Source organism: Microcebus murinus, chromosome 3, assembly GCF_040939455.1.
Source record: "Microcebus murinus isolate Inina chromosome 3, M.murinus_Inina_mat1.0, whole genome shotgun sequence".
In the NCBI taxonomy this organism is placed as follows: domain Eukaryota; kingdom Metazoa; phylum Chordata; class Mammalia; order Primates; family Cheirogaleidae; genus Microcebus; species Microcebus murinus.
In genome coordinates this window covers 21,975,875-22,001,506 of record NC_134106.1, presented here as the reverse complement: position 1 = coordinate 22,001,506, position 25,632 = coordinate 21,975,875, and the positions used below count along the sequence as shown (strand labels likewise).

Below are 25,632 nucleotides of genomic sequence, written 5' to 3'. Positions count from 1 at the left end.
TAGGCTTTGCCAGGTATCTCTTGATGTTCGGTGGTAGGGACACGATCATCACAGGACACCTGCCAGTCTTCTTCTTTATCTCTCTGGGCTTTTCAGCCACTTCCTATCTGTTATCTTTAAATCTTTCCCTTTTCACCCCTCAATCCTTGCCCTTTCCCTGTTTCCTCGTGCCTTCTCTTTCTCTTTTTCTCTTATAAAAGGAAGTATTAAGTAGACAAACCTCACCTCCACCTTCTGTTTCAGTTCCTTCGAATTTGCTTTTGAACTCTCTCGGCTGGCCCTCAAGCACAAAACACCTGAGATTCATCTCAGATACGCCATGTACCTGGAGGATGAGGTATGGACATGATTTGGACCCTGACCACAGAGCCCTCCTGTTCCATCCGCTAGCACTGCTGCCAGGTGTTCAACCTCCTGTCACTAGGCTGCCTGTGGTGCTGATCTAATTCTCACCGTGCTTGGCTGCCTTTCTCTATAGGGTAAATTTGAAGAGGCTGAAGCTGAATTCATTAGAGCCGGTAAACCCAAGGAAGCAGTCCTCATGTGAGTTATCCCATAAATTCCTTAATCCTGTTCTCCCAGTCACAGCCCCAGGATATTTCATGATCATTTTTCCCTTCTTTCAAACCTCATGCCAATAACTCTTGCACCCCTCAGTGACATGGCTTGGGAGACATGTTTGTGGGAGGCATGTTTGTCTCCCACTGTTGAAGCCTCAGCCCTGTACTCAGCTTCTCCTGTTTCCCTGTCTGGGGGCAGGTTTGTCCATAACCAGGATTGGGAGGCAGCTCAGCGTGTGGCCGAGGCCCACAACCCTGACAGTGTTGCTGAGGTGCTTGTGGGACAGGCCCGGGAAGCCTTGGAGGAAAAGGACTTTCAGAAAGCAGAAGGGCTTCTGCTTCGGGCCCAGAAACCAGGCCTGGCCCTCAATTATTATAAGGTGAGGCACTGGATTCAGGGATATAAGGGTGGTTGAGTGGGTATGAGAGCCTACAGAAAGCCCCACTGACACCTGATACTGAGAAAGATCAGGGAGATTAGCACTGGGGAGGGGGAAGGAAAGGAAACAGGAAGGAGAAAAGTCCAAGGACCCAGGAATCAGTGGGCCAGAGCACCTGGGTGGCAGTGGGAATCTGTCATGCCTGCCCCTGCTCTCCTGATGACCTGGAAATCTGAGCAGGAGGCTGGACTATGGAGCGATGCTCTGCGGATCTGCAAGGAGTATGTACCCGGCCAACTGGAGGCTCTGCAGGAAGAGTATGAGCGGGAAGCTACCAAGAAGGGAGGCAGGTATGAAGCCAGAGGTCTAAGCATGGGGGCGGGGCTGGGGGAGTGTCATGAGATATGCACGGGATAGGCCAAGCTACCCTTCCCCATTCCTGGTCATGGGCACTCTCATATCCACAGGGGTGTGGAGGGACTCGTGGAACAAGCTCGACAGTGGGAGCAGTCTGGAGAGTACAGCCGTGCAGTTGACTGCTACCTCAAAGTGTGGGACTCTGGAAGCAGCAGCCTAGTGGAGAAGTGTTGGATGAAGGTGAGGGTGGCAGAACCTTTCTGGCCCTCCTTCTCCCCAGGCCTCCATTCACACCCAGTTTTCCTTCTCAAACATTCAGTCTTCTCCTCCTGTGTCTTTTTGTTTTCAATCAGGTAGCAGGTATGTATTGAATGCCAGCTGGATGCTAGAGCCAGAATCCATGAAGGCTGTAAAAGGGAGTTTAAGACAGACCTCTGACAGCCAGAGGTTAGGGGAAGTTAGACTAACACATGGCTCAGTTAATTAATATTGTATCTGAGTAAAGACCAAAGTATATGATTTAAAGTAGAGTTCAGAAAGTGGTGCGATCTCTGTGGGCTAGAGAGGTCAGGAAGGCTCTGTGAAGGAGGGAGGACTTGGATAAGAGGTGGAAGGGCAACTCCAAACCCAGGAGCTAGCCAGATAGGGGCCATGAAAAAAGCATGGGCTCCTCCTCCTCCACCCAGAAGCTCCTAAAAAGAAGCATTCAGCAGATTAAGCCAGGCCAATATGTTTTGCTAATTTTATTTATTTATTTTTTAGAGATAGGATCTTACTCTGTCACCCAGGCTGGATGGCTTGATCATAGCTCCCTGCAGTCTCAAATGCCTAGGCTCAAATAATCCTCCCACCTCAACCTCCCAAGTAGCTAAGAATACAGGTGTGCACCATCATGCCCAACTAATTTTTAAAATTTTTGTAAGGACAAGGTCACGCTGTGTTGCCCAGGCTGGTCCTGAACTCCTGGCCTCAACTGGTCCTCCTGCCTTGGCCTCCCAAAGTGCTGAGATTACAGGCATGAGACACCAAGCTCACCCTATTTCACTAATCCTGACATACTGTATTAGAGAAACAGAACCAATAGTATATATAAAGTCACACACCACATAATGATGTTTTGGTTAGTGACTGTATATATGACAGTGGTCCCATAAGATTATAATACCATATTTTTACTGTACCTTTTTTATGTTTAGATGCACAAATACTTGTATTACAGTTGCTTACAGTATAGTAACCTACTATATAGGCTTATAGCCTAGGAGCAATAGGCTATACCGTATAGCCTAGGTGTGCAGTAGGCTATACTATCTAGGTTTGTGTAAGTGTACTCTATGATGTTCACACAATGACGAAATTGCCTAACAACACATTTCTCAGAATATATTGTCAGGTGACACATAACTGTACATATATATGTATGTATATATATAAAGAGATTTATTAAAATGAATTGGCTCATGCAATTATGGAGACAAGTTCCAAGATCTGCAGGGTGAGTTAGCAAACTTTGAAACCCAGAAGAACCAATGGTGTATAGTTCCTGTCTAAAGGCCAGCAGGCTCGAAACCCAGGAAGAGCTGATGTTTCAGTTCAAGTCTGAAGGCAGGAAAAAGCCAATGTCCCAGTTTGAAGGCAGTCAGGCAAGAAAAATGCTCTCTTACTCAGGGAAGGGCCAGCCTTTTTATTCTATTCAGGCTTTCAACTGATGGGATGAGGCCCATCCACATTAGAGAGGGCAGTCTGCCTTACTCAATTTACCAATTTCAATGTTAATCTCATCCAAAAGCACTTAAGAAACACCCAGAATAATGTTTGACCAAATATTTAGCTCAATCAAATTGATGTATAAAATTAACTATCATATATATGATAGTTGTATATATATAATTACATTTTAATATCTTTGAAATCAGGATGTGTGTATAGATTAAAGGATGCAGCTCAGATACAGTGAAATCTGGTATTGGGAGTCACAAGGTGGATGGCATTGACTGGCCCTCGAAATGGAATGTTGGTGTGATGATGCCCCTGCAAAATTTCCCTTAGGTTTCTGAGGTCTTACAGTTGAATAGCCCCTAGAAGTTAGAGGGAAGAAAGTAGAAAGAGGGGCTGGTGATTGGTTATGAGACTCTAGCAGATTTTATTTATGTTATTTTTTTATTTTTTATTTTCCCTCAAATGGTAAGTCAATCTAGCAGATTTTAATCAGCAGTATTGATTAAGCATCTGCTGTGTATAACTCTGGAGCAGTGTTTACTGTGGTCTATGCATGACTAAACCCTCTTCAGATCAGTGAAAGGATGGCTTCCTGGATGGAAGGGGAGAGGGTTTTAGCTTTGAAGGGTTTGGCAGCTAAAAAGAAAGTGAGGCAAGAATAGGTGAGGGAAAGCCCAGGGGATTAGCATGGACTATAATTAAATTGGATTGTATGGAATTTACAATCTGGTGAGGATGTCAGCATCTCAGTAGAAACAGAGTGATCTTCTAGAATGCTTGGGTTTGTAGAATTTCTGAGTTTTAAGGGTTGAAAGATACCATCAAGACCATCTAGACTAGCACTGTCCACTACAAATATAAGCTACAAATGTAAGCCACACATGGAATTTGAATTTTCTAGTAACCATGTTTAACAGAATAAAATGAAACAGATGAAGATAATTATAATTTATTTTATTTATTATGTCTAAAATATTATTTCTAGATGTACACATATACATTATTGAGATATTTTCCATTCTTTTTTTCCATAGTAAGTCTTCAAAATCCAGTGTGTATGGATGCAGAAACGGGGCTCATAAAAGCCCAACACAAATAGTTGCAAAATGTCCTGGACTTTTCATTTTAGGACTCCTTTCCTTCCTTCCTTCCTTTCTTTCTCTCTTTCTTTCTGTCTTTCTCTCTCTCTTTTCTTTCTCTTTCTCTTCCTCCCTTCCTCTCTCCCTCCCTTCCTTCCTCTTCCTCTTCTCCTTCCTTCCTTCCTTCTTTCCTTCCTCCCTTCCCTTCCCTCCCTCCCTCCCTCCCTCCCTCCCTTCCTTCCTTTCCTTCCTTCCTTTCTTTCCTTTTTTTTTTTTTTTACAGAGTCTCACTCTGTTGCCTGGGCTAGAGTGCCATGGCGTCAGCCTAGCTCACAGCAACCTCAAACTCCTGGGCTTAAGCAATCCTCCTGCCTCAGCCTCCCAAGTAGCTGGGACCACAGGCATGTGCCACCACGCCCAGCTAATTTTTTCTACTTTTAGTTGCCCAGTTAATTTTTTTTTCTTTCTATATTTTAGTAGAGACAGGGTCTCACTCTTGCTTAGGCTGCTCTCGAGCTCCTGACCTCAAGCTATTCTCCCACCTCAGCCTCCCAGAGTGCTAGGATATAGGCGTCAGCCACCATGCCCAGCCTAGGAGTTCTTTTTCTATACTATGCTACCAAGATTCTACTTGTGACAAAGAACTTGAAAGACAAGTTTGTCAAAGGTGGCAGGACCAAATGCAGTGACCTAAGACAGCAAAGAAGGTGTGTGGAAGAGTTACAATGAGCTCAGAGGAATAGATAGGTCTGCTGATAGTCAGTTAAATATTATGAACCATGAGCCAAGCTTTGCTCAGGAGGGTGGAACATGAAGGAGAGCACAAGAAAGTTGGTGTCTGGAGGGGAAAATACGTGAAATGGATCAGGCTGAGAACCCCTGGCAGGTTTGTCTCTCCTACCCATTTCCATCTTCTGTTCAACCCTGCAGGCAGCTGAACTCTCTATCAAGTTTCTGCCTCCCCAGCGCAGTTTGGAAGTAGTTCGGGCCGTAGGACCCCAGCTGGTTGGAATTGGAAAGCACAGTGCAGTAAGTAGAGTGCTGGGATTGAACAGAAATAGATTCCACAGAGGTGGGTGCAGTGGTGACATCTACACCCAGGAAGGAGGTGTGTGAGGTGGGGTTCCTCGCAGGCATGGCATGCAGTTCTAGGGAAATGGGGGCTCACAGAGGGGAGACCAGGAGCTGAGGGGAAAGATGGTCTCCACTGATTTCTCATCCTGCAGGCTGCAGAGCTCTATCTGAACCTGGACCTTGTCAAGGAAGCAATCGATGCTTTCATTGAGGGTGAGGAGTGGAACAAGGCCAAGCGTGTGGCCAAGGAGTTAGATCCCCGGTAAACTCATGATCCCCTCTCACTGGGAAATGATTTTACTTTTGTAAAGACTGAGAAAGTTCTTATGGAGAGGGTGTGGCATCCTGGGACCATAAAGGTAGAGATCTCTGTACATCCTCACAGGTATGAAGACTACGTGGACCAGCATTATAAAGAGTTCCTCAAGAACCAGGGCAAAGTGGACTCGGTGAGACTTGTGACTTAGCAGGGGGCAGAATGCAGGGAGAAGCCCAGGATATTCTCTCCCTCTTCTCTACTTCATGTCATCTCTCTGTCCTCTTGTAATTCTGTCTTTTCCATTGACCCACAGCTGGTGGGTGTGGATGTGGTAGCTGCTTTAGACCTGTATGTGGAGCAGGGCCAGTGGGACAAGTGCATTGAAACCGCTACCAAGCAGGTATGGCTCTTCTTTCCACTCCCAGCTCTTGTTTACATCTTCCCTTGAGTCCCCCACCTGCCTCAGAGCTGCATGTGTCTTACCTCCACCAAAGCCAAAAGCCCAAACCTCAAAGATCCCTAATGGGCATCAGAGAGCTCAGCCTTGTACACTCTAAAATTGAGGTCAGAGGTTTGCATATGCCCTTTGCCTCCTAAACAAATCCATAGCCTCAAGTCCTCACCTTGCCCTCACTGCTTGGTCTTGCTGATCCCAACCTTACCCATGCTTTCCCCACCCTCGGACAGAACTACAAGATTCTGCACAAGTACGTGGCTTTGTATGCAACTCACCTTATCCGGGAAGGAGGCTTTGCCCAGGCACTGGCCCTGTATGTGCAACATGGAGCCCCTGCTAACCCACAGGTATCAGTCTTCTCTTTGGGGTAAATGTTGCCACAAGGAAATTTTCTTTCTCTTCTAGAACCACCCTTCCCCTCAGGAACTATATTCTCAAAATATTCTATCCTTAGAGAACATCATGCCCAGAGTCCCCATTCAGCCTTTTCAGAAATGTATAGCCTCTCTGGAGAATTCACCCTTTGAAAGAAACACCCAAGGAGCCCCCCATCCTTTTAGTTAACACACAGGGACCCATCTTTCAGCAGTGAATCCTGCACATAACCAATAGGGCCTTTATTGACTTCTGCCAGAGAATAAACACTGCTGCCCTACCTGAGAATCACAGCTCTCTGGAAACATTAGCCCATTAACATTGTGACTCTGCATTCACATTTGTATGCTTGCCCACACTCACAGAGCATCAGCTAATAAGAAATAGTTGTTGTCTTACTACTTTCTCTTCCCTAAAAACAGCACTTTCTCCATCACTGTCCCCCAGCTCCTACTCACACATACCCATTCATAGCCTGTTTCTCCTCCCTTTGGCCCCACTTCTGCAGGACTTTGTCTTCTGGTTATGCCCTTGTTGCTCAAGATGCCCTTCTCTACTCTACCCTAGAACTTCAATATCTACAAAAGGATCTTCACTGACATGGTGAACTGCCCTGGGACCAACAGTGCTGAGGCCTATCATAGCTGGGCTGATCTTCGAGATGTCCTCTTCAACCTGGTGAGGAAGTTGGGTCAAAACAGAGTGAAGGGGCCAGGTGTGGTGGCTCACACCTGTAATCCTAGCTCTCTGGGAGTCCGAGGTGGGCAGATTGTTTGAGTTCAGGAGTTTGAAACCAGCCTGAACAAGAGTGAGACCCGTCTCTACTATAAATAGAAAGAAATTAATTGGCCAACTAATATATATAGAAAAAATTAGCCGGGCATGGTGGCGCATGCCTGTAGTCCCAGCCACTTGGGAGGCTGAGGCAGAATGATCGCTTGAGCCCAGGAGTTTGAGGTTGCTGTGAGCTAGTCTGATGCCATGGCACTCATTCTAGCCTGGGCAACAAAGCGAGACTCTGTCTCAAAAAAAAAAAAAAAGAGTGAAGGAGCTACTCCACCTCTCTCTGTCCTAGTCTCTCCTTTCACATACCTAAACCTTTATCTTCAGATGTATTTTACCTTCCTTTGTGCAAGTAGCCATCAGTGACCATCCTATGACCGTGGCATTCCTCTGACCCCTAAGCCAGGCTGTGCTGTCTCTCTCCTCTAGTGTGAAAATCTGGTGAAGTCCAGTGAGGCAAACTCTCCAGCCCATGAGGAGTTCGAGACAATGTTGCTGATTGCTCATTACTATGCCACTCGCTCAGCGGCCCAGAGCATCAAACAGCTGGTGAGATGTGGAGGGGTGGAGGAGCACACAGCACCCAGTGGACACATCTACATGCATGAAGCGGAATGCATTCAAGTTCTGGATTCTCAGGCTTGGGCTCTTGTATCTCCCCACTTCTTTTCTGTCTAAATCTTTTTTTTTTTTTTTTTTTTGAGACAGAGTCTCGCTTTGTTGTCCAGGCTAGAGTGAGTGCCGTGGCGTCAGCCTAGCTCACAGCAACCTCAAACTCCTGGGCTCAAGCAATCCTCCTGCCTCAGCCTCCCGAGTAGCTGGGACTACAGGCATGTGCCACCATGCCCGGCTAATTTTTTATATATATATCAGTTGGCCAATTAATTTCTTTCTATTTATAGTAGAGACGGGGTCTCGCTCTTGCTCAGGCTGGTTTTGAACTCCTGACCTTGAGCAATCAGCCCGCCTCGGCCTCCCAAGAGCTAGGATTACAGGCGTGAGCCACCGCGCCCGGCCTCTGTCTAAATCTTTAACCTCCGCTGAGTTAGTGTTTCCATCTTAGGGCTCTGTGCCCACAGCTCCAGCCTCGTTATCTTTAAACACTCCAATCCCATGGTTTCTTTATTCACCTCTTATACACATACTTTTGGCTTATTTCTGATTGTTTACTGTATGTTTCTTTCATGTACTTGGATGACAGAACTCTAGAAGTGGAAAGAACCTTAGAAAGAATCTAGGCCCTGAACTCTTGTGCAGGTGAAACAAAACTAAGACCCAGAACAGCTTGAGATCCAGAGCAGTTTGATATTACTGGTCTTCTAGTTGTGTGGCTGCCTTACTTACAGGGTGGTTGGTCTGGCAGCTCAGTCACTATAGTACCATGATAATAATGCTTTGACTTCCTGCTCCACAGGAAACCGTGGCTGCCAGGCTTTCTGTTTCACTCTTGCGTCACACCCAACTACTACCTGCAGATAAGGCCTTCTATGAAGCAGGCATTGCTGCCAAGGTAAGCTGGGACAAGGAACGGTGGAGCTGAAGAGAGGAAATCAAAGATTGGAATACTGAGAATATCCCTTTTGCTCAGGAATAGGAAAGCTGGGTCTGCGGCTGATGTTATGGAGGACATAGTCCTATATCTTGCTGGGTTTTTCTCCCTGCATGCTAGAGAAGTAGCAGCCAAGCCCAGCCTGTTCACTCCCATTTGCAACTTTTCTCTCCTGCAGGTAGTTGGCTGGGAAAACATGGCATTCATCTTCCTCAATCGCTTTTTGGATCTGACTGATGTGAGTAGGAAAGCTGTGCCCAGAGGTTGGGAGGTTTTGCCTGTCAGAAGCTATGCTTGACTCAGGGTCACCCACTCTACTGCAGGCAATTGAAGAAGGGACTCTGGATGCCCTTGATCACTCTGATTTTCAGGACACAGACATTCCCTTTGAGGTGCCACTGCCAGCCAAGCAGCACGTACCGGTAAGGGCACAGGGTTGAAAAACAGGAAGGCCTCACCAATGTGAGCGCATGGAGGGAGGATGTCTTTGCGCTGCCATCCTTGGAAAGACCTCAGCCCTCACTATTCCTTCAGTGAAAGCAGAAGCAGAGTAGAAAGATAAGGCTGTGACTGTATCCCCCATTCCAAGGAGGATCATTTATGGCCAACAGCTGGTATGCAGAAAGAGGGCTTAGCAAATCTCCTTGCCACCTCCACTTCTCCTGCCTTGTGGGAAACTGCTGCTCCCTCTGTCCTTCCCAGGAGGCTCAGAGAGAAGAGGTTCGAGACTGGGTGCTCACAGTCTCAATGGACCAGCGGCTGGAGCAGGTTCTGCCTCGGGATGAACGTGGTGTCTACGAGGCCTCCCTGGTGGCCGCGAGCACTGGAGTTCGGGCCTTGCCCTGCCTCATTACAGGTATGACCCCATATCCTGTGGTGGGTAGAAAGAAGTAGGATCAAGAAACTTTATTTTATTACGACTCAGTAAAGGGTACAAAAAACAAGACCATGCTACTTTCTAACCCCAGGTTGCTCTTTATTTTTCCCTCGTCAATCTCTCTCAAACCCAGTTCATCTTTTTCTTCCCCTCATAGGATACCCCATTCTGAGGAACAAGATTGAATTTAAGCGACCAGGGAAGGCTGCTAACAAGGACAACTGGAATAAATTCCTTATGGCCATCAAGGTTAGAGAGGGGAACTTGAAGGATGAGGGCAAAGAGAGCAGCACTGAAAAAAGACCACTAGAAGTGTGGGTGGGATTATCAAGAAGGCATTGCAGACCCTGAACCTTGCTCCCTGTGACACTGCCATGGAGCTGATTTTCTTTGTATCATGAATGTTTTCCCAGAACTAATGAGTTCTTCTCCTGTTCCTTCCATTTGCTCACAGACTTCCCACAGTCCAGTGTGCCAAGACGTGCTGAAATTCATCAGTCAGTGGTGTGGAGGCCTCCCCAGCACCAGCTTTTCCTTTCAGTAACTGGTAGAGCTGAGGAGTTAGGACCTCTCATTAAAATTTTATAAGTAATTGAGACCACTGTATGTTTTTATTAGAGTCACCTCCAACACCAGCATAGTGCCCTTTCCCCTGAAAGGAATCATGATCAAGTAGAGAAAAAGTAGTTATTTTATTATAATTGTTTATATCATCCCGAGGTCAGGGCCCCTTGCTTCATGGCAAACCCTTGTGAATTAAGCCTTGGAACAGCACCTGCTTGACAGAGGGGAGAACCAGCCGGGGTCAGAAGGGGAACAGCATAGCAGACCTAGGCCCAGTTCTAAGACCACTTCCTTGCCCCTACTCTTACTTGGGCCACCACCCTCCTGGCCCATTACCTGGCTTAAACCCAACTTCTCTGTGGTGCCTGGATTCCTAGATTGTGATCCAGTAGCTGTTCATTTTCCTGCTTTTTACATGTAGGAGGTTCAAGCTCTGTCAGTTCTTCTAGCTACAGAAGAAGAGAATCAGAAGGGAACCCTGGTCCTGAATCAGCATCTTTTCAACACAGCCAACCTGTGCTGAATCAGCCCTTTCTGTTCATCTTCCTTACCTGCTCCTGAAGCTCTTCCTTCCTGCAGGGCCCCACTCCACGTAGGGTGAGTGCAGCCACACAGCAGTAACCAGATAGAGCAGCCTCCCCTGCAGACATAAGCAAAGAAGGGATCCAAAGAGCCAAGGCTGTTTCCTGAAAAGCAAGGAAGGATGGGGACTGAGAGGGAGTGGGGCAGGAGCAGCAAATAGGGGAAATCAAAATGGCTTTGTGGACCGGAAGAAGGAAGAGAATATGCTTACATAGATTCTTGTGGGGTCAAAGGGGCAGTCAGTGTGTCCAGGCCCCTGGTCCAGTGGTATCAAAGGATCCAGCAGTCCTGGATGGCAGTCAGCGATAAGACGGCGACCACCATTGGCCACAGTGAGCGACACAGCAAGGAGGAGGCCCAGAGAGCAGGCAGCGGACAAGAGCAGGTTCACTAGAGCTAGTGCCAGCAGGGCCCAGTGCTGGCAGGAACGGAAGATCCGGGTGAGCAGCCTGGGCCCGGCTAATTCTCCCAATGACTAGACGCCCCCGTTTCTCTAAGGCTTCTCCCATCCACTGACCAAGTTCTGTCAGACCCATTCCCCTCACTCAAGGTCGCCTCCTTGCAAGCTCCAGAAGTCCCTTCTCACCAGTGGTGGGCGAAGAAGGTTCCTGGATGCCAAGAGGGCCACAAGTCCCAAGGAAACGCTCTGCGGAAGACACAAAGCCTTTGGCCCGCTGGGCTCTGCGTGCCGGGCCCCGGCCCCCCCCCTCGCCCCCCCCGCACTCACCAGCAGCCCCGAGCCGACTGAGATGACATTGGCTGTGGTGTACTCCGGTGTGACGGCGCCTCGGGGATTGGCCACGTGCCGCAGAACGGTGCCGTGCAGCACGGCCCCCAGCAGCAGGTTCACGTGGCCCACCAGGATCAGCGCGAGGCCCACGCGCATCAGGCGCCGGGGCCCCCGCGCAGCGTCTGCAAAGCACCGGGAAGGGACAGGCCTGAGCCGGGCCGGGAGGGAGGCCGAAGGGCGGCATGGCCTGAGGGTGGTCGCAGGGAAGGACAAGACCCAAGGAGCCGGAAGTTACCGAACGTGCAGAGGCCGCGGCACCTCATCGCTTTCCGCCGCGCCGCAGCCGCCGGGCAGCCGCACCTGGGCCCGGCCCTGCCCCGCCCCGTGCCCGCCCCGCTCCTCCCCAGCACTACCTGAGGGCCCCCCTCCCTCCCCTTCCGCCCCGCCACAGGCGCGCAGCCCCACGCCCCCTAGCGGAGAAGGCGCGCTTCTCACACACACACGACGCTTTTAGCAAAAAGTAGACTTTTATTACAGCAGCAACTGAGGCGAATCGAATGGCCCCCTAGGGCCACCACTGCAGCACCACCTTTCTCTCCCGCCCCGGCCGCCCAGCGGGATTGTAGAACTCAGCTCCCCCAGTTTCCGTGGGCCTCCTTTCCACACAGGCCACGGGAGCTGGCAGATCAGCTACTAGCCCCCAACTAGAAGGCGGCTGCTGAGAAGGCCCAGGCCCACGTCTGTGCAAAACAAGTAAACAAAGTGCAGAGGGGAGGAAGAGAAAGGGGAGGGGGAGGATGATGCTCAGAACCAGGGAGCCCCCAAGCCCTCCTGAATAATAAAGGAGAGAAGGGGCTTCACAGGGTAATACTGACTGGGGGGGAAGGGACAGGAGGGCTGCAGCATGTCCAGGGACAGCCACAGCTCAGATAGGGGCCTGGCCCAAGTGAGCTCTAAGAGGAGACGGTGACAGCGGCTGAGTTGAGGGTACTGTTCCTGGCAAAATTGAACTTGTTCAGAGTCTCCTCTAGCAGAGAAGTCAGCCGGCTCTGGTCAGCCTGGGGGAGAAGAGATCAGTGAGACGGGCTGAGAGAAGGGGCAGCACGGAGGCAGCCAGCCAAGGCAGATGAAGGCAGCAACCTCACCTCGCTAATGAAGCCCAACTGTACCAGCTCAGCGGCCAACTCAGGGATGTTCTCATCTGACAAAGAAATGGGAGAGAGTGAGTATCGTATGGGAGTGAAGGACATAGAGCCCTTCAAATAGCACCAGTCCAGCAACACCCATCAGTTTTAAGGACTAACAGTCATTCTACATGAGTCACTGTGTTACTGCCTTGTCACCTTCCCCACCCCTAAATATGTTCCTCACAGATAAGACTCAGACTCTCCATTCTCTAAGGGAAAAGAGAGACTCACTTGGCATCAGGTCACAGCTCAGGTGCCGGTTCAGTTTGTCCTCCAGCTTCAGCAGAAGCGTCAGCTGGAGAATAGGACAATCAGAAAATGAGGGTCTTCTTCCCCCCACCTTTTGGCCACCCAGCCCCATGCAGCCCTGGCTCCGAGCCTTACATGGTGTTTGACTCCCTCCTCCACTGACTCAATGTTGCACTGCATCAGCACCACCTAGGGAGAGAGGTCAGAAAGGGTCACTAGGTTAGAGACCAGTCGGTAAAAAAAACCCAATACCTAGAAGCCTTTCCAGCCCACAAGACAGGAAGCAGAAAGTGCTTTCTTTTCTCTAAAGAACAGAGCCTTATTTGAGATGTCTTCTCCCCCTTCCACCATGGCTACGGAGACATCCACACCACCATAGCCCCCACCTTGCGGGTCTCCACCTCAGCTGGTTCAGGTGTTGGAGTCTTGACAGAGGGTGGCACAACAGGTGATGTGACCTCCTCCTGCTGTGGTTGCTGGGGCCGAGGTAGCCCAAAGGCTGTCAGAGGGTAGATACCATTCCTAGAGAGAGATGACGACAGGTCACATGCGCTCTATGAATGCCTTAGGACACCCACCCCTGCACTTCCTCAAGGAAGCCTGCTTCTCACTCTGCTCTTACCTGACATCTTCAAGGAATTTATCTAATTCCAGAGCTGGTGACTGTGAGTACCTGGAAGAGAAAAAAATGATGGAAGAAAGGAAACAAGCAAAATAGCAGATTCAACCATTCCCAGACAATGGATAGTTTACAGAGCCTCAGGGTGGTAGTGACCAATCTGTCCCTTTCAGACCCTCTCAGTTACTCACAAAGTCTGAACTGGTTCTCTTCCTGGTCCTGCAGGGATTTCAGCCAGGACAGCACTGGTATCCATGTTTTTGGTGATCTCCTCTAGAGCATTCTCTGGGATCATATCTGGAGGGCATGATGGAGTGGGATGTTATGGAGGAATAGTCAGATCAATGTCACAGAAGGCACAGAGGCAAAGGGGTAAAGGATACCTTTGGAAGTAGAAGAGGAAAGAGCATGCCAGTAAGAGTTACAAAGCCCCAGATTGAAAGAAAATTCCTAGTAGGGCCAAGGGGGCTTACGCTGATGTCCCACAATGCAGTGGGCAGCAAGGAGTTTGAGTGAGGGCACTTCAAATAGTGCTGGGTGAAACAGAAGTTCTCTGGCCGTTGGTCTGCGAGCAGGCTCAGACTGCAGGCACTTTTGAATAAACTCCTAGAAAAAAGAACAAGGAACTGGAGCAGGCATCTGGCAAGTCCTCCACTGTATTCATCTTTACAGTTCTCTTTCTGCTTAGCACAAGGCTTTTTTTTTTTTAAAGACAGAGTCTAACTCACTCTGTTGTCCAGGTTAGAGTGCCGTGCTGTCAGCCTAGCTCACAGCAACCTCAAACTCCTGGGCTCAAGCAATCCTTCTGCCTCAGCCTCCCAAGTAGCTGGGACTACAGGCATGTGCCACCATGCCCAGCTAACTTTTTCTATATATTATTAGTTGGCCAATTAATTTCTTTCTATTTTTAGTAGAGATGGGGTCTCGCTCTTGCTCAGGCTGGTTTCAAACTCCTGACCTTGAGCGATCCACCTGCCTCTGCCTCCCAGAGCGCTAGAATTACAGGCGTGAGCCACCATGCCCGTCCAGCACAAGGATTTATACATACTAGGGATTCTTTACTTGTTGAGGAAACATATTAATGTTTCAAAGCACTGAAAGGGCTTTGAAAACTATAAGGTATTATATAAAAAATATCATTCACTGTCTTTCTGGTTTTAATCATTTTTCTGCTTTCCAACCACAAGCTTTTTCTTTAATGTTCACTATTTCTTTTTCCTTCTGCTCTACCTCTCTGCTTTATTAGCCTACTTACTGCCTACCTTCTTCTCCAACCTTTGCCAAATTTAGCTTCTCTCTTCCTGAACTTACTCATTGTGATCAATAATAATCACCAGTCTTTTTTATTTCCCAAGCCTACAATCACAATTGCCTTTTACAATACAATCACTGAAGTAACTGGATTTCCCATGCTTGTCTGAACCATTTTGCCTCCTTTTGTACCTCCTGTAGGTTCCATAACAATAACCTGCTTACCTGCTTTGTCTGAAAGGCCAACAAGATCATGTACCTAATCATTTACTTTAATAACCCACCCTAATGTTAAACTAGAAACTTATTCCACACTACCCTCAGGACTTCCCACTAGTCATCTTTCTTTTCTCTTCTATTTCCTATTATACTTCTCTAATGAATTACAAACTATTCTTATTTAGACGTTCCCGTCTAGCCTCTACCTACCTATTGTAGTCTATCCACTGATTCATAACCTTATGTCCTTTAAATCTTAACTCATTACTTCAGGGGACCTTCCTAACTATATAAATGTAAAATCCCAAGTAACTGATTTAATTCAAACTGGTTGACTTGCTTAAAAACACAAGATGGGGCCGGGCGCGGTGGCTCACACCTGTAATCCTAGCACTCTGGGAGGCCAAGGCGGGTGGATCGCTCGAGGTCAGGAGTTCAAAACCAGCCTGAGCAAGAGTGAGACCCCCATCTCTACTATAAGTAGAAAGAAATTAATTGGCCAACTAATATATATAGAAAAAATTAGCCGGGCATGGTGGCACGTGCCTGTTGTCCCAGCTACTTGGGAGGCTGAGGCAGGAGGATTGCTTGAGCCTAGGAGTTTGAGGTTGCTGTGAGCTGGGCTGACACCAGGGCACTCACTCTAGCCTGGGCAACAAAGTGAGACTCTGTCTTAAAAAAAAAAAAAAAAAAAAAAAAAAAAGCACAAGATGGTTGTCAGAGAGTATACAGCAATTGCCTGAGGTAACCATCAAATCAGTTTACCTCCCAGGTAGACACACTTAAATTAACACACAATGTTTTTTTCTTTTAGGCAGAATCTCACTCCATTGCCCCAGCTAGAGTGTAGTGGAGTGATCATAGCTCACTAAACTGGCCACGTGCAGTGGCTCACGCCTGTAATCCTAGCACTCTGGGAGGCCAAGGTGGGTGGATCATTTGCGCTCAGGAGTTCAAGACCAGCCTGAGCAAGAGCGAGACCCCATCTCTACTAAAAAAAAAAAATAGAAAGAAATTAATTGGCCAACTGTAGAAAAAAAAATTAGCCGGGCATGGTGGTGCATCCCTGTAGTCCCAGCACTCGGGAGGCTGAGGCAGGAGGATTGCTTGAGCCCAGGAGTTTGAGGTTGCTGTGAGCTAGGCTGACAGCACAGCACTCTAGCCCAGGCAACAGAATGAGATTCTGTCTCAAAAAACAAACAGGCCAGGCGTGGTGGCTCACGCCTGTAATCCTAGCACTCTGGGAGGCCAAGGCAGGTGGATTGCTCGAGGTCAGGAGTAAGAAACCAGTCTGAGCAAGAGCGAGACCCCATCTCTACTATAAACAGAAAGAAATTAATTGGCCAACTAATATATATAGAAAAAATTCTCCGGGCATGGTGGCGCATGCCTGCAGTCCCAGCTACTCAGGAGGTTGAGGCAGTAGGATCACTTGAGCCCAGGAGTTTGAGGTTGCTGTGAGCTAGGCTGACGCCACGGCACTCTAGCCTCGGCAACAGAGTGAGACTCTGTCTTAAACAAACAAACAAACAACATAGCTCACTAAACCTCAAATTCCTGGCCTCAAGCAATCCTCCTGCCTCACCCTCCTGAGTAGCTGGAGTAGCTGGGACTACAGGTGTGTGCCACCATACCCAGCAAATTTCTAAATTTTTTTGTAGAGATAGGGTCTCACTATTGCCCAGGCAAGTCTCCAACTCCTAGCATCAGGCAGTCCTCTCACTTGGGCCTCCAAAAGTACTAGGTGTGTGAGCCACTGTGCTTGGCCAACACACAACTGTTTAACTCCAGTATTATCCATCTTAAGTTAATGGTAGGCACTTCCTGAGGAATGTTTACAGGTTTTATCTGTCCTTTCTGCTTTATGTTCCTTTGCTCTTACAAGACAGCATGTTTCCAGTAGATAGAAAGGAAGAAAAAACCTGAAAACATTTGAAAGTCAGTTAAGGAGGAAGTGATCCTGATGATCCTTACCCTCTGTAATGGGTCTTCTAGAAGCTGGATGGCACTGCTGATGGCTTCCTGTGGCACATATGAGGACTCTCCATTGCCCTGAATCTCCAGCACTGCCATCTGCAGTGAGGAGGAATAAAAAGGAAAGTAGAAACCTAAGAACCTCAATGCTCCCACAATCACTCCCTCAAGACCAGCACCTTAACTGGTCCTCTCCTCCATTTCCCCTTCCACCTTCTAATTTGCCTCTTTTCCCCCCCTTCCCTTCTGGTCTCCTCACCTCCAGTGCACACATGCCAAAGGAGTAGATGTCCACTGCTGTAGTCACATTAGTGACTTCTAGGAAAAACATAGAAGGCTTTGGTTAATCAGAGGATTAGGGCTGGGGTTGGTATAAATGCAAGAAAGAAATAAAAGAAAGGAAAGAAAAGAAATAAAAAGAAAGAGAGAGAGGAAGAGAAGAAGGAAGGAAGGAGAAGAAAGAAAAGAAAGGGAAAGGGAAAGGAAAGGAAAAGACAGACAAGACAAGACAAACATTTGGCATGCTAGTAGAGAAGGACCAGAAGTTTCAGTTATACTACCTGTGTACTCCAGGTCACAAGGTGCCAAACCAGGAAGATGAAGACAGAGCAGAGAAACCAGAAGACTCACCTCCATACTCTGGTGCAAAGAAGTGTAGATTCTTCTGCTCTTCCCGACAAGTCTTCACATGATTGTTGATAGTGTCAGGAGCCACTGGGAACAGGGGAGATACCCACAATCTGACCACCATCAACAAAGCATAGTCTCACTCCAGAGAAAAGTCCCCCAAAGCCAAATTCTCTCCTGAAGTCTCCTTCTAACTCTCAACAGGCACAAACCTGTCCCCTTTCCCATCCTGAACTATAGACCACACATGGACACCACCTACCTCCCCTTTCTAAGCCCTGCGGCTTCTCATCTAAGGTCCCTAACTCAGTAGCAACAAAGGCACACTAACAGTTACATGGGGGCTTTGGGCTGGTCAAGAAACAACACAATCTAAGGAAAAACTTTCACTGGTGACCTGTTCACCTTCCCCAATCCCAGGTACTTCTAATCCCTGATCACATGAAAATATTTGGTTTTAGTTTTTCTAACCACCCTGCAAGGCACGTAAAAACACAATAGCCCTCCCTATCTGCAACAGTTGGAGACCTCAGGAACTTGGATAAAGAAGGATAAGAAGCATTAACATACAATCAAGGAGAAAGCCTCCTTTTTACCCACCTTTGCTGAGTTAAACTCAAAATAGCTCAGAATTGAGCCAAAACCCTTGAATCAGTTTCATTTTTAATCCACCAAAACTTTTTAGACCCTGTTCTACCCACTATTCCTTAACACTCCTGCCACAGGGCTGAATGAGGAACCGGGGTTGGGACGAATCTGGACTCACTCAGATCATAAACAATGACTACAAGTCACAGAGAATCTGGGAGCACAATATGATTTGGGAAACCAGCCTGATGATGAGGGGAATATGAATCCAGGAGGTAAGTGGCCAGCCAGGCAGAGTCCACAGGAAACAAGCAGGTTATGAAGGAGCAAGCGGGTAGAGGGCTGGCGGGGCAGAAGCTAAGCAGGCATAATTAGGCAGGAGAGATAGGGGAATAAGATTTGCTCCCACGACTGCATGCACTGGGCAGCCGCCAAGGGAGCAGAGGGAGCACAAACAGAGCCCCAAATGGGGCAGAGGGAGCTCTCACCATTAGCAAAAATCCTATGAAAGACTGTTGGGAACAGAGCAGCCCGTAAGCGGGAGGGAGGAAAACAGAGAAAAGTTGTGAGCGATGGAGCAGCCAAGCCCCAGACAAATGGACACACAAACAACACACAGACACAGCATACAGAAATGTTGTACACTGCACACAAATACACAGCAAATGAAAGCACTCACAGCAGGCACAGCCTAAAACTTCCTCCAGCAAGGTCTGGCCCCAGGGGCTCAAATCAGACCTCACACCCATCTCTTACCCTTTCCCAGCCTCCTATCAATATCTCTGTATTAACCCCAGTTTCTCTTCAAAATGTACAAGATTATTCACCCTGCCCCCTCTCTACTAATTGACTGGTGTCTTCCTATGAATTACCCCTAGCAAGGTCCTTTCCCTTATCATCAAGCCCACACCTCAGAATTCTCCTGTGTCTCCCCCTTTCCTTTCATCTTACCCCCATGGTTCCCAAACTCCCGAGGCTCCCCTGCCCAGAACCTCTCCCTCCCCTCACCAGAGCCAATCTTGATGAGTCCGTTGTGCTGGATGAAGATGGTGTCACAGGTCAGGTTCCCATGGATGATGGGGGGGTCACAGGAGTGCAGGTAGCTGTGGGGGCACTGTGCTGTTAGAGGGGCCACTGGGAAATTAAGGGCAGGGGGAACCCAAGGGTTAAGAGGAGCAAGGGCCAGATCTCCTGCTGGTCACCATAAAGATAATCCCCATACTCTGAATCTCCAGTATGCCTGATGACTTAAATAGCTGGATAAACACTAGGAGAAAGAGGTAGGAGATAGTGTTCTGGTTAGGGCATCAAGATGAACCCCCTAAAAGACCTGCAGGGGGCCTAATCTTTCACAGTATATGACTCAGAGAAAGTGGGGAAAGGCAGAATAAAACAGCAGAGTAGTGCTCTGAAATCTGTCTGGAGGAACTAAATCAGGAAATGTGGGAAAGAAACTAACCAGATACTACTTACCTAAGGGCAGAGAGGATTTGTGTACACCAGCGCTTCCACGCCTAGAACAGAGTTTGGTCCAAGGGTCAGCAGTAATTCATTCTCTCTCTCTCTCAACTCGCCCACTATTTCCCTCCATCCCTTTCTGATCAGCTTCATAATTAACATACTTTTATAAAACCCCAAAAACCAGCCTAGAACGTTGTCTGCTCTCCCTCCATACCTTTTCATTCATAGTCTTGTGGTTCTTTTTGGTCTTCTTCAGAAATTGCTTCAGGCTCCCAGATGACATGTATTCTGTGATAAAAATGACCTGGGGAGGCAAAGCACTTACTAAAAGACTTTATAGTAGAAAAGATCCTTTAGTTGTAACCCAGATAATATGTTAAATTTGAAAAGTTTTTGTTTCTCTCCTTTTGTTCTTAGCATCACTTAGACTAAATAAGACAATGAAAACTAATAAACAATAAAAGCTATGTAAAGAAGGAAGCAAAAGTTCACTGATTTCTGCCCCATCTACAACAGGCATAGGTGTAGCTGAAGCCCTACTCTCATATTACCAAAACAGCTGATTCCACTTGTTTCAAAACTATCTTGTTTTAATCTTTGAAGTAGAAAAGGAATAATAAATGTAGCTAGTTTCTTTGTAGTAAGCTCAGGAAATAACAGGAAAAAATCCTTACCCTAGCCTTGTTCTCTTTAATGTCAGCCCAATATTTGTGAAACTTAACAATGTTGAGATGTTCCAACTGAATCAGATTATCAAACACAGCACGGACCTTTTCCTGCAAGCAAGAGATACAATGGAATAATAGAGTTCACTATATGTAACCTTAACACTTGTACCCCCCATAATATGCTAAAATAAAAATAAACAAATTTAAAAAAAAGAAGAAAAAAATAATAATAGAGTTCACAAATCACTATAAAAATCCTGAGAAACCATTCTCTATCCCTCCCCAAAAAATGATCTAACCCCAATATACTCTCCTTGTAAGTAGTCAACTTCTCAACACCAATTCCTCTTTAACACTAGTGTTCTAATGACCCACAGATTGCATCTTTCATCATTACCTACCTCCTGCAGCTTGTAGTTCTTGCGCTCAGAGAACTGTACCTCATTCCACACAACCTCTACACCTTCCTCTGTATCCATGGCAAGGTACGCACTGTCAATACCTGGTACATTCCGCTGATTCACCTGAGAAGAAATTCAAATGAAAGGGAATTAAAGTTACCTCACGAGCCGTCTATTTTAATACTCTGTATGTTCATCTTCTCCTACCCCCCAACCTATTGGAAGTTTGCTCTGCCCCTGTAAGACTTGGCTCCTCCAGTTTTCACCTCTTAGAATTCACTCTCCCAAGACTGACAGTACCATCACCTTACCTCTTCTCGCCTCTTCTGCCAGCGCCCACAGGGTGACTCTTCCAAAATCTCAGACTCATCTTCACTTTCTTCTTCTTCCTCTGGGGAAGCAGCTGAGGTTGTGGAGGTCACAGGAGGTGACACTGATGTCAGGCCAGGAGCTGAAGATGAGGATTCTACCTTTGGGTCTGAGCCACTGCTGAGTACTGTCTGGGACTCCCCCTCCGACATGCTGGAATGAACGCTCAGGCCTGCAAAGGCTGGTGCAAGAACAGAGGGACAAGTGCAGGAGAGGGTCAGGATAGATCTATAAAGATTTAATAATCCTAATAAACTCATCTGTGGTTTCAAAAGAAAACACCCCTTTTGTTTCCTTCAAATCCAAAACCAGAATTAGTCCTATCTAAATACGGAAACAGGCCGGGCGCTGTGGCTCACGCCTGTAATCCTAGCTCTTGGGAGGCCGAGGCGGGCGGATTGCTCAAGGTCAGGAGTTCGAAACCAGCCTGAGCAAGAGCGATACCCCGTCTCTACTATAAATAGAAAGAAATTAATTGGCCAACTGATATATATATAAAAAATTAGCCGGGCATGGTGGTGCATGCCTGTAGTCCCAGCTACCCGGGAGGCTGAGGCAGAAGGATCACTCGAGCCCAGGAGTTTGAGGTTGCTGTGAGCTAGGCTGACGCCACGGCACTCACTCTAGCCTGGGCAACAAAGCGAGACTCTGTCTCAAAAAAAATAAAATAAAATAAAATAAATAAATACGGAAACATAGGCCGGGCGCGGTGGCTCACGCCTGTAATCCTAGCACTTTGGGAGGCTGAGGCGGGCGGATTGCTCAAGGTCAGGAGTTCGAAACCAGCCTGAGCCAGACCCTGTCTCTACCAAAAATAGAAATAAATTAATTGACCAACTAAAAATATATATACAAAAAATTAGCCGGGCATGGTGGCACATGCCTGTAGTCCCAGCTACTCGGGAGGCTGAGGCAGTAGGATCACTGAGCCCCGGAGACTGAGGTTGCTGTGAGCCAGGCTGACGGCACGGTACTCACTCTAGCCTGGGCAACAAAGTGAGACTCTGTCTCAAAAAAATAAATAAATAAATAAATACTGAAACATTAATACTCTCCTAACTCTAGAGAATAAGAGCCATCTTAGTTTAAGATGACTCACCCAGGAGTGGCAAACATAAGATTTTTGGCAATACAATCCTACTTATTAAGGTCAAAATGAACAGCAAAATCAGATGCCCATTTCTTCATCGCAAATAGCCATCCAATAGGCTTCCCTTTGAATCCCAAAGTACCCCTATCTGCACTGTGTTCAAGAATTAAGCTACATGGGTGCTATTCAAAACAGATGACTCCAGACTCCAAAATGTTCCACTGAGTTAGCCATAAGGCTACACCCGTAGCACCCTCAGCCAACTTATCTAGCTGAAACCCTTGGCTGATTTATACAGCTAGAACTAACCTTGACATTCACTATCCATCCCTCCTTTACACAGAATGAAACTGCTAGTCTATTGTTGAGGCTACCCTTGGGTGCAGTGACTGGCAGTGGTTAATGACTTCATCCCTGATGACCTCATCTTCTCTGTGATGTGAGTAAGGCAAATGGGTATTGGTTAGCAACATTATTTTTCATTCATTCATTCAACAAATGTTTTAAGCACTTATTGTGGGCCAAGCCCAGAGCTAGGTGCTTGAGATACAATAGTGAACAAAAATAAATGAGAGGCCAACACTCAAAGAGCCACAAATCTAAGACTTTAAGTTTCCAGTTTTCATTTCATTCACATTGCTCAAAGGCTCTGAAGTTTCCATTCTCTGGGCCACTAGATCTGACATAGGTATTTCTTTCAAGTACAAATAACTCAATATACAGCTTTTCTAGGAAAAAGTATTACACAGTATAACATTTGTTTTTAGAGGCATGGCTACTTGAAGAAAAAGAATTTTCAAAAGGTAAATATCATTTATTCGTGCAAAAAGTCACAAGACAACCAATGAATGTTATTCCATATCTCTCAGAACAAAGGCTGTGAAGGGGTTGGAACCTGTGTGTGCTAGGCTTAAGGGATTACTCTCAAGCATGAAAGTGATATCCTGGGCTGGGCGTGGTGGCTCACGCGTCCCAGCACTTTGGGAGGCTGAGGCAGAGGATTGAGGATCGCTGAGGTCAAGAGTTTGAGACCAGCCTGAGCAAGAGCGAGACCCCGTCTCTACTATAAATAGAAACAAATTAATTGGCCAACTAATATATGTACAAAAAATTAGCCGGGCATGGTGGCGCATGCCTGTAGTCCCAGCTACTTGGGAGGCTGAGGCAGCAGGATTGCTTGAGCCCAGGAGTTTGAGGTTGCTGTGAGCCAGGCTGATGCCACGGCACTCACTCTAGCCTGGGCAACAAAGTGAGACTCTGTCTCAAAAAATAATAATAATAATGAATGCTAGACACCTCCAATCAACACCAATCTTTTGAAAAGCACACATTTCTTTTTAAAACTTTTTAATGCTAATACTGCCCATTTCTGCCCTCAACCTACATTTTCAACTCAAGTCAGGAGATTTTCATTAGATGACCTTCTAGTAAATATCAAAGAGCAATAAGGCACTACAGAGAAAACAAGGCAAGATTCTTTCCTCATGTTATTTTCTAGGTCCTTGCCTATCCTAGAGATTAACTCAGTCAATCAGGAAAAAACTACTACTTGTATGTTTTAGTAAGCTACCAGAAAACGAGTTAGAGATGATTTTCCTTTTTCTTTTCCTGAAAAGTAGCTAAGAAGATGGTAAAAAAATTCCACATCAGTTACCTTTCTATATTCATTGAATGCGTCTACAATCTATCTGTACAGCTAAACTCCCAGATAGGCTACAACAGGAAATACCAGTGGAATTCTAATATAGGAAGGCTATATAGCCAATGGGACCTAAAGAAACTTCTGGACCCTGGGCACAGACAACTAACTACAGTAGGGCATCACAGGAAAAGCCAAACTTTTGTCATTCACAGAGATAGATGCCCTTGGAATGTGCTTGTCCCCTACTTCCCCAATCTTTTCTGCGTAGGCAAAATGAGGGCAGGGCCCAAGATCCTCCAGCACTACTACTGATGAAGAAACCTTTGCAACACTGGGAGATTTGCCTCGGACTTGCTGAGAGATTTAAAAGACATCACATATGGAACAGCCCATTTACGCCCATAAAGGGAATCTCCTCGCCGTGTCCAGCCACCCTGAGAAGTGTAGTATGTTCAACTTCGGAGCAAAGGCGTCCTGCAAAGTTTTTCTCCAAGACTTTCATTTATTTGGACCGCCGCCCCTCCGCGTGTCAACTCCTCCGCAACAGCTCGCAGGCCACAGGCCTCTCGTCTGTCCTCACCCTGAGCAGACCAAAGAGGGCCTCTGATACCCGCTGGACCGTCCAGTCTGAACTAAAGCAAACTCGGGGAGGAAGAAGGCCCTTGAATTTCTCACTCCAACAGGTCGCGCTGCCCGGCGCCTGGCAGGGAGCGGCGGCCGGCGCGGGCGCCCAGCCGGCCTGTCTGGCGAGGCCGGGGAGAGAGCGGCGGCCACCTCATCAAAGGCCGGCCCCGCGGCGCCGTCAGGGCGCAGGCCACGCCCACGCGCACTCGGCGCGCCGCCCCCAAGCAGGCCCGGCAGGGCTACCGCGCTTCCGCAGGCCGCCGGGCCGCCCCCGCCGCCCCCGCCCCCGCCCGCCGAGCCCCGCCTCTCGCAGCCGGAGTTCCAAGCGAACGCCAGGGCCTCCCGACCCGCGCCCGCAGAATTCTGGGCCGCCACCGCCACGCCTGGGAGGGCCGGGCAGGGGCTGCGGGGCCGAAGCGGCTCTTCGGCTCCGGCGGGCCGGGCTCCACTGGGCCCGGACTGCCGAGTAAGCAGGGCCGCCTTCAGCACCCGCCCGCCAGGTCCCACTGTCCCGGGCCTCGGAAGCCGATCTTTCCGTCCTTTCGCGAGCCCCTCCCTCCCCCGGGCCTCACTTCCCTGGGCGCTCACCTCCCGACTCCGCGCCCAGCAAGCTGCGCTTCAGCTCCAGCTCGGGTTCCGGGGCCCCGGATCACAGCGACTCCCTCACAGCTGCGCTCCGCAGCGCAACCGAACTGCGGGCCCCGCCCTCGCGGCGTCCGGACCAACAGATGGGCGGTGCCGCACTGCCGTCAGGTTTCCATTGGACAGGCGGCTGGGTGGGCGGTGCCGGCTGGACGGGCGCTCGCTGGGAGTCTTCACGGTTCTCCTCCTCTGGAGCCTGTCGGCCGAGACCTCTCCCAGCGTTGTCTTTTAGGTCCCAACTGGAGCTGGTCTCTCTGTCCACCGCAGCGCCCAGTCCAGGTGCCCCGATGATTCTGCTGGACGAAGGGAAAGCCGCCTCCCTCTTCTTGAAGGCGCCATGACAGTTCTAATCCCACGAAAAGACAAAAGGAGCGAAAGACGTACCGTAATCCAAGAGGAGCACCCACCCACGATTATTATTTTGGGACGAGACTGCGCAGGACACCAATTCTTCAGAGAACTTTTAAAAATGACTTAACACCGAAGATTAATAGCTAACGCTTTGTGATTGCACAGCACCGGTATTTGCGGAAACTTTGCAAGAGGTTTTCACAGATTTTACCACATTTGATTCTCATAAGAACGAACTCGTTGACATTATTATTCAATGGTAGTTGACAAATGCAAAAAACTGAATCAGAGGCATTAAGCTATTTGCCGAAAGTTGAGTTGATAA

At 48.0% G+C, this 25,632-nt stretch overlaps 3 protein-coding genes across 5 annotated transcripts in view; 1 reads left to right on the top strand and 2 right to left on the bottom strand.

Moving 5' to 3' along the window:
• Positions 1–10,065, top strand: part of IFT172 (intraflagellar transport 172) — a 39,699-nt gene extending 29,634 nt beyond the window's left edge. Inside the window, exons 31-48 of the mRNA XM_012788280.2 lie at positions 244–337; positions 479–543; positions 760–940; positions 1,181–1,290; positions 1,408–1,537; positions 5,026–5,124; positions 5,322–5,431; positions 5,555–5,618; positions 5,742–5,828; positions 6,116–6,232; positions 6,828–6,938; positions 7,473–7,592; positions 8,458–8,553; positions 8,771–8,830; positions 8,916–9,014; positions 9,295–9,448; positions 9,627–9,718; positions 9,924–10,065. Of these exons, the coding sequence (XP_012643734.1) occupies positions 244–337; positions 479–543; positions 760–940; positions 1,181–1,290; positions 1,408–1,537; positions 5,026–5,124; positions 5,322–5,431; positions 5,555–5,618; positions 5,742–5,828; positions 6,116–6,232; positions 6,828–6,938; positions 7,473–7,592; positions 8,458–8,553; positions 8,771–8,830; positions 8,916–9,014; positions 9,295–9,448; positions 9,627–9,718; positions 9,924–10,013 (1,879 nt within the window). The 3' untranslated portion in view covers positions 10,014–10,065. The remainder of the gene's footprint in view (positions 1–243; positions 338–478; positions 544–759; positions 941–1,180; positions 1,291–1,407; positions 1,538–5,025; positions 5,125–5,321; positions 5,432–5,554; positions 5,619–5,741; positions 5,829–6,115; positions 6,233–6,827; positions 6,939–7,472; positions 7,593–8,457; positions 8,554–8,770; positions 8,831–8,915; positions 9,015–9,294; positions 9,449–9,626; positions 9,719–9,923) is intronic.
• On the bottom strand, positions 9,159–11,729 carry KRTCAP3 (keratinocyte associated protein 3). 3 transcript variants are annotated; one of them, XM_076000633.1, is made up of 7 exons: positions 11,641–11,729; positions 11,343–11,527; positions 11,202–11,279; positions 10,827–11,033; positions 10,585–10,719; positions 10,370–10,482; positions 9,159–9,463 (listed from the first exon to the last, which is right to left on the bottom strand). In XM_076000633.1, the coding sequence occupies exons 1-6, from the start codon at positions 11,666–11,668 to the stop codon at positions 10,375–10,377; spliced, it is 741 nt and encodes a 246-aa protein (XP_075856748.1). In that variant the 5' UTR covers positions 11,669–11,729; the 3' UTR covers positions 9,159–9,463; positions 10,370–10,374. The 3 variants fall into 3 exon arrangements, with proteins under 3 accessions (XP_075856748.1, XP_075856747.1, XP_012643738.2); XM_076000632.1 differs by lacking the exon at positions 9,159–9,463 and adding an exon at positions 10,144–10,244; XM_012788284.3 differs by lacking the exon at positions 9,159–9,463 and adding an exon at positions 10,144–10,244 and having other exon boundaries at positions 11,202–11,261.
• A 124-nt stretch (positions 11,730–11,853) lies between these two features.
• Positions 11,854–25,047, bottom strand: NRBP1 (nuclear receptor binding protein 1). Its single transcript, XM_076000631.1, has 18 exons — positions 24,903–25,047; positions 20,901–21,139; positions 20,590–20,712; positions 20,195–20,296; positions 19,735–19,824; positions 19,533–19,573; positions 19,068–19,162; positions 17,475–17,558; positions 17,104–17,162; positions 16,845–16,943; positions 13,874–14,006; positions 13,592–13,697; positions 13,404–13,454; positions 13,168–13,303; positions 12,917–12,970; positions 12,764–12,827; positions 12,491–12,546; positions 11,854–12,403 (listed from the first exon to the last, which is right to left on the bottom strand). The coding sequence occupies exons 2-18, from the start codon at positions 21,108–21,110 to the stop codon at positions 12,299–12,301; spliced, it is 1,608 nt and encodes a 535-aa protein (XP_075856746.1). The 5' UTR covers positions 21,111–21,139; positions 24,903–25,047; the 3' UTR covers positions 11,854–12,298.
• Positions 25,048–25,632: the final 585 nt, after the last annotated feature.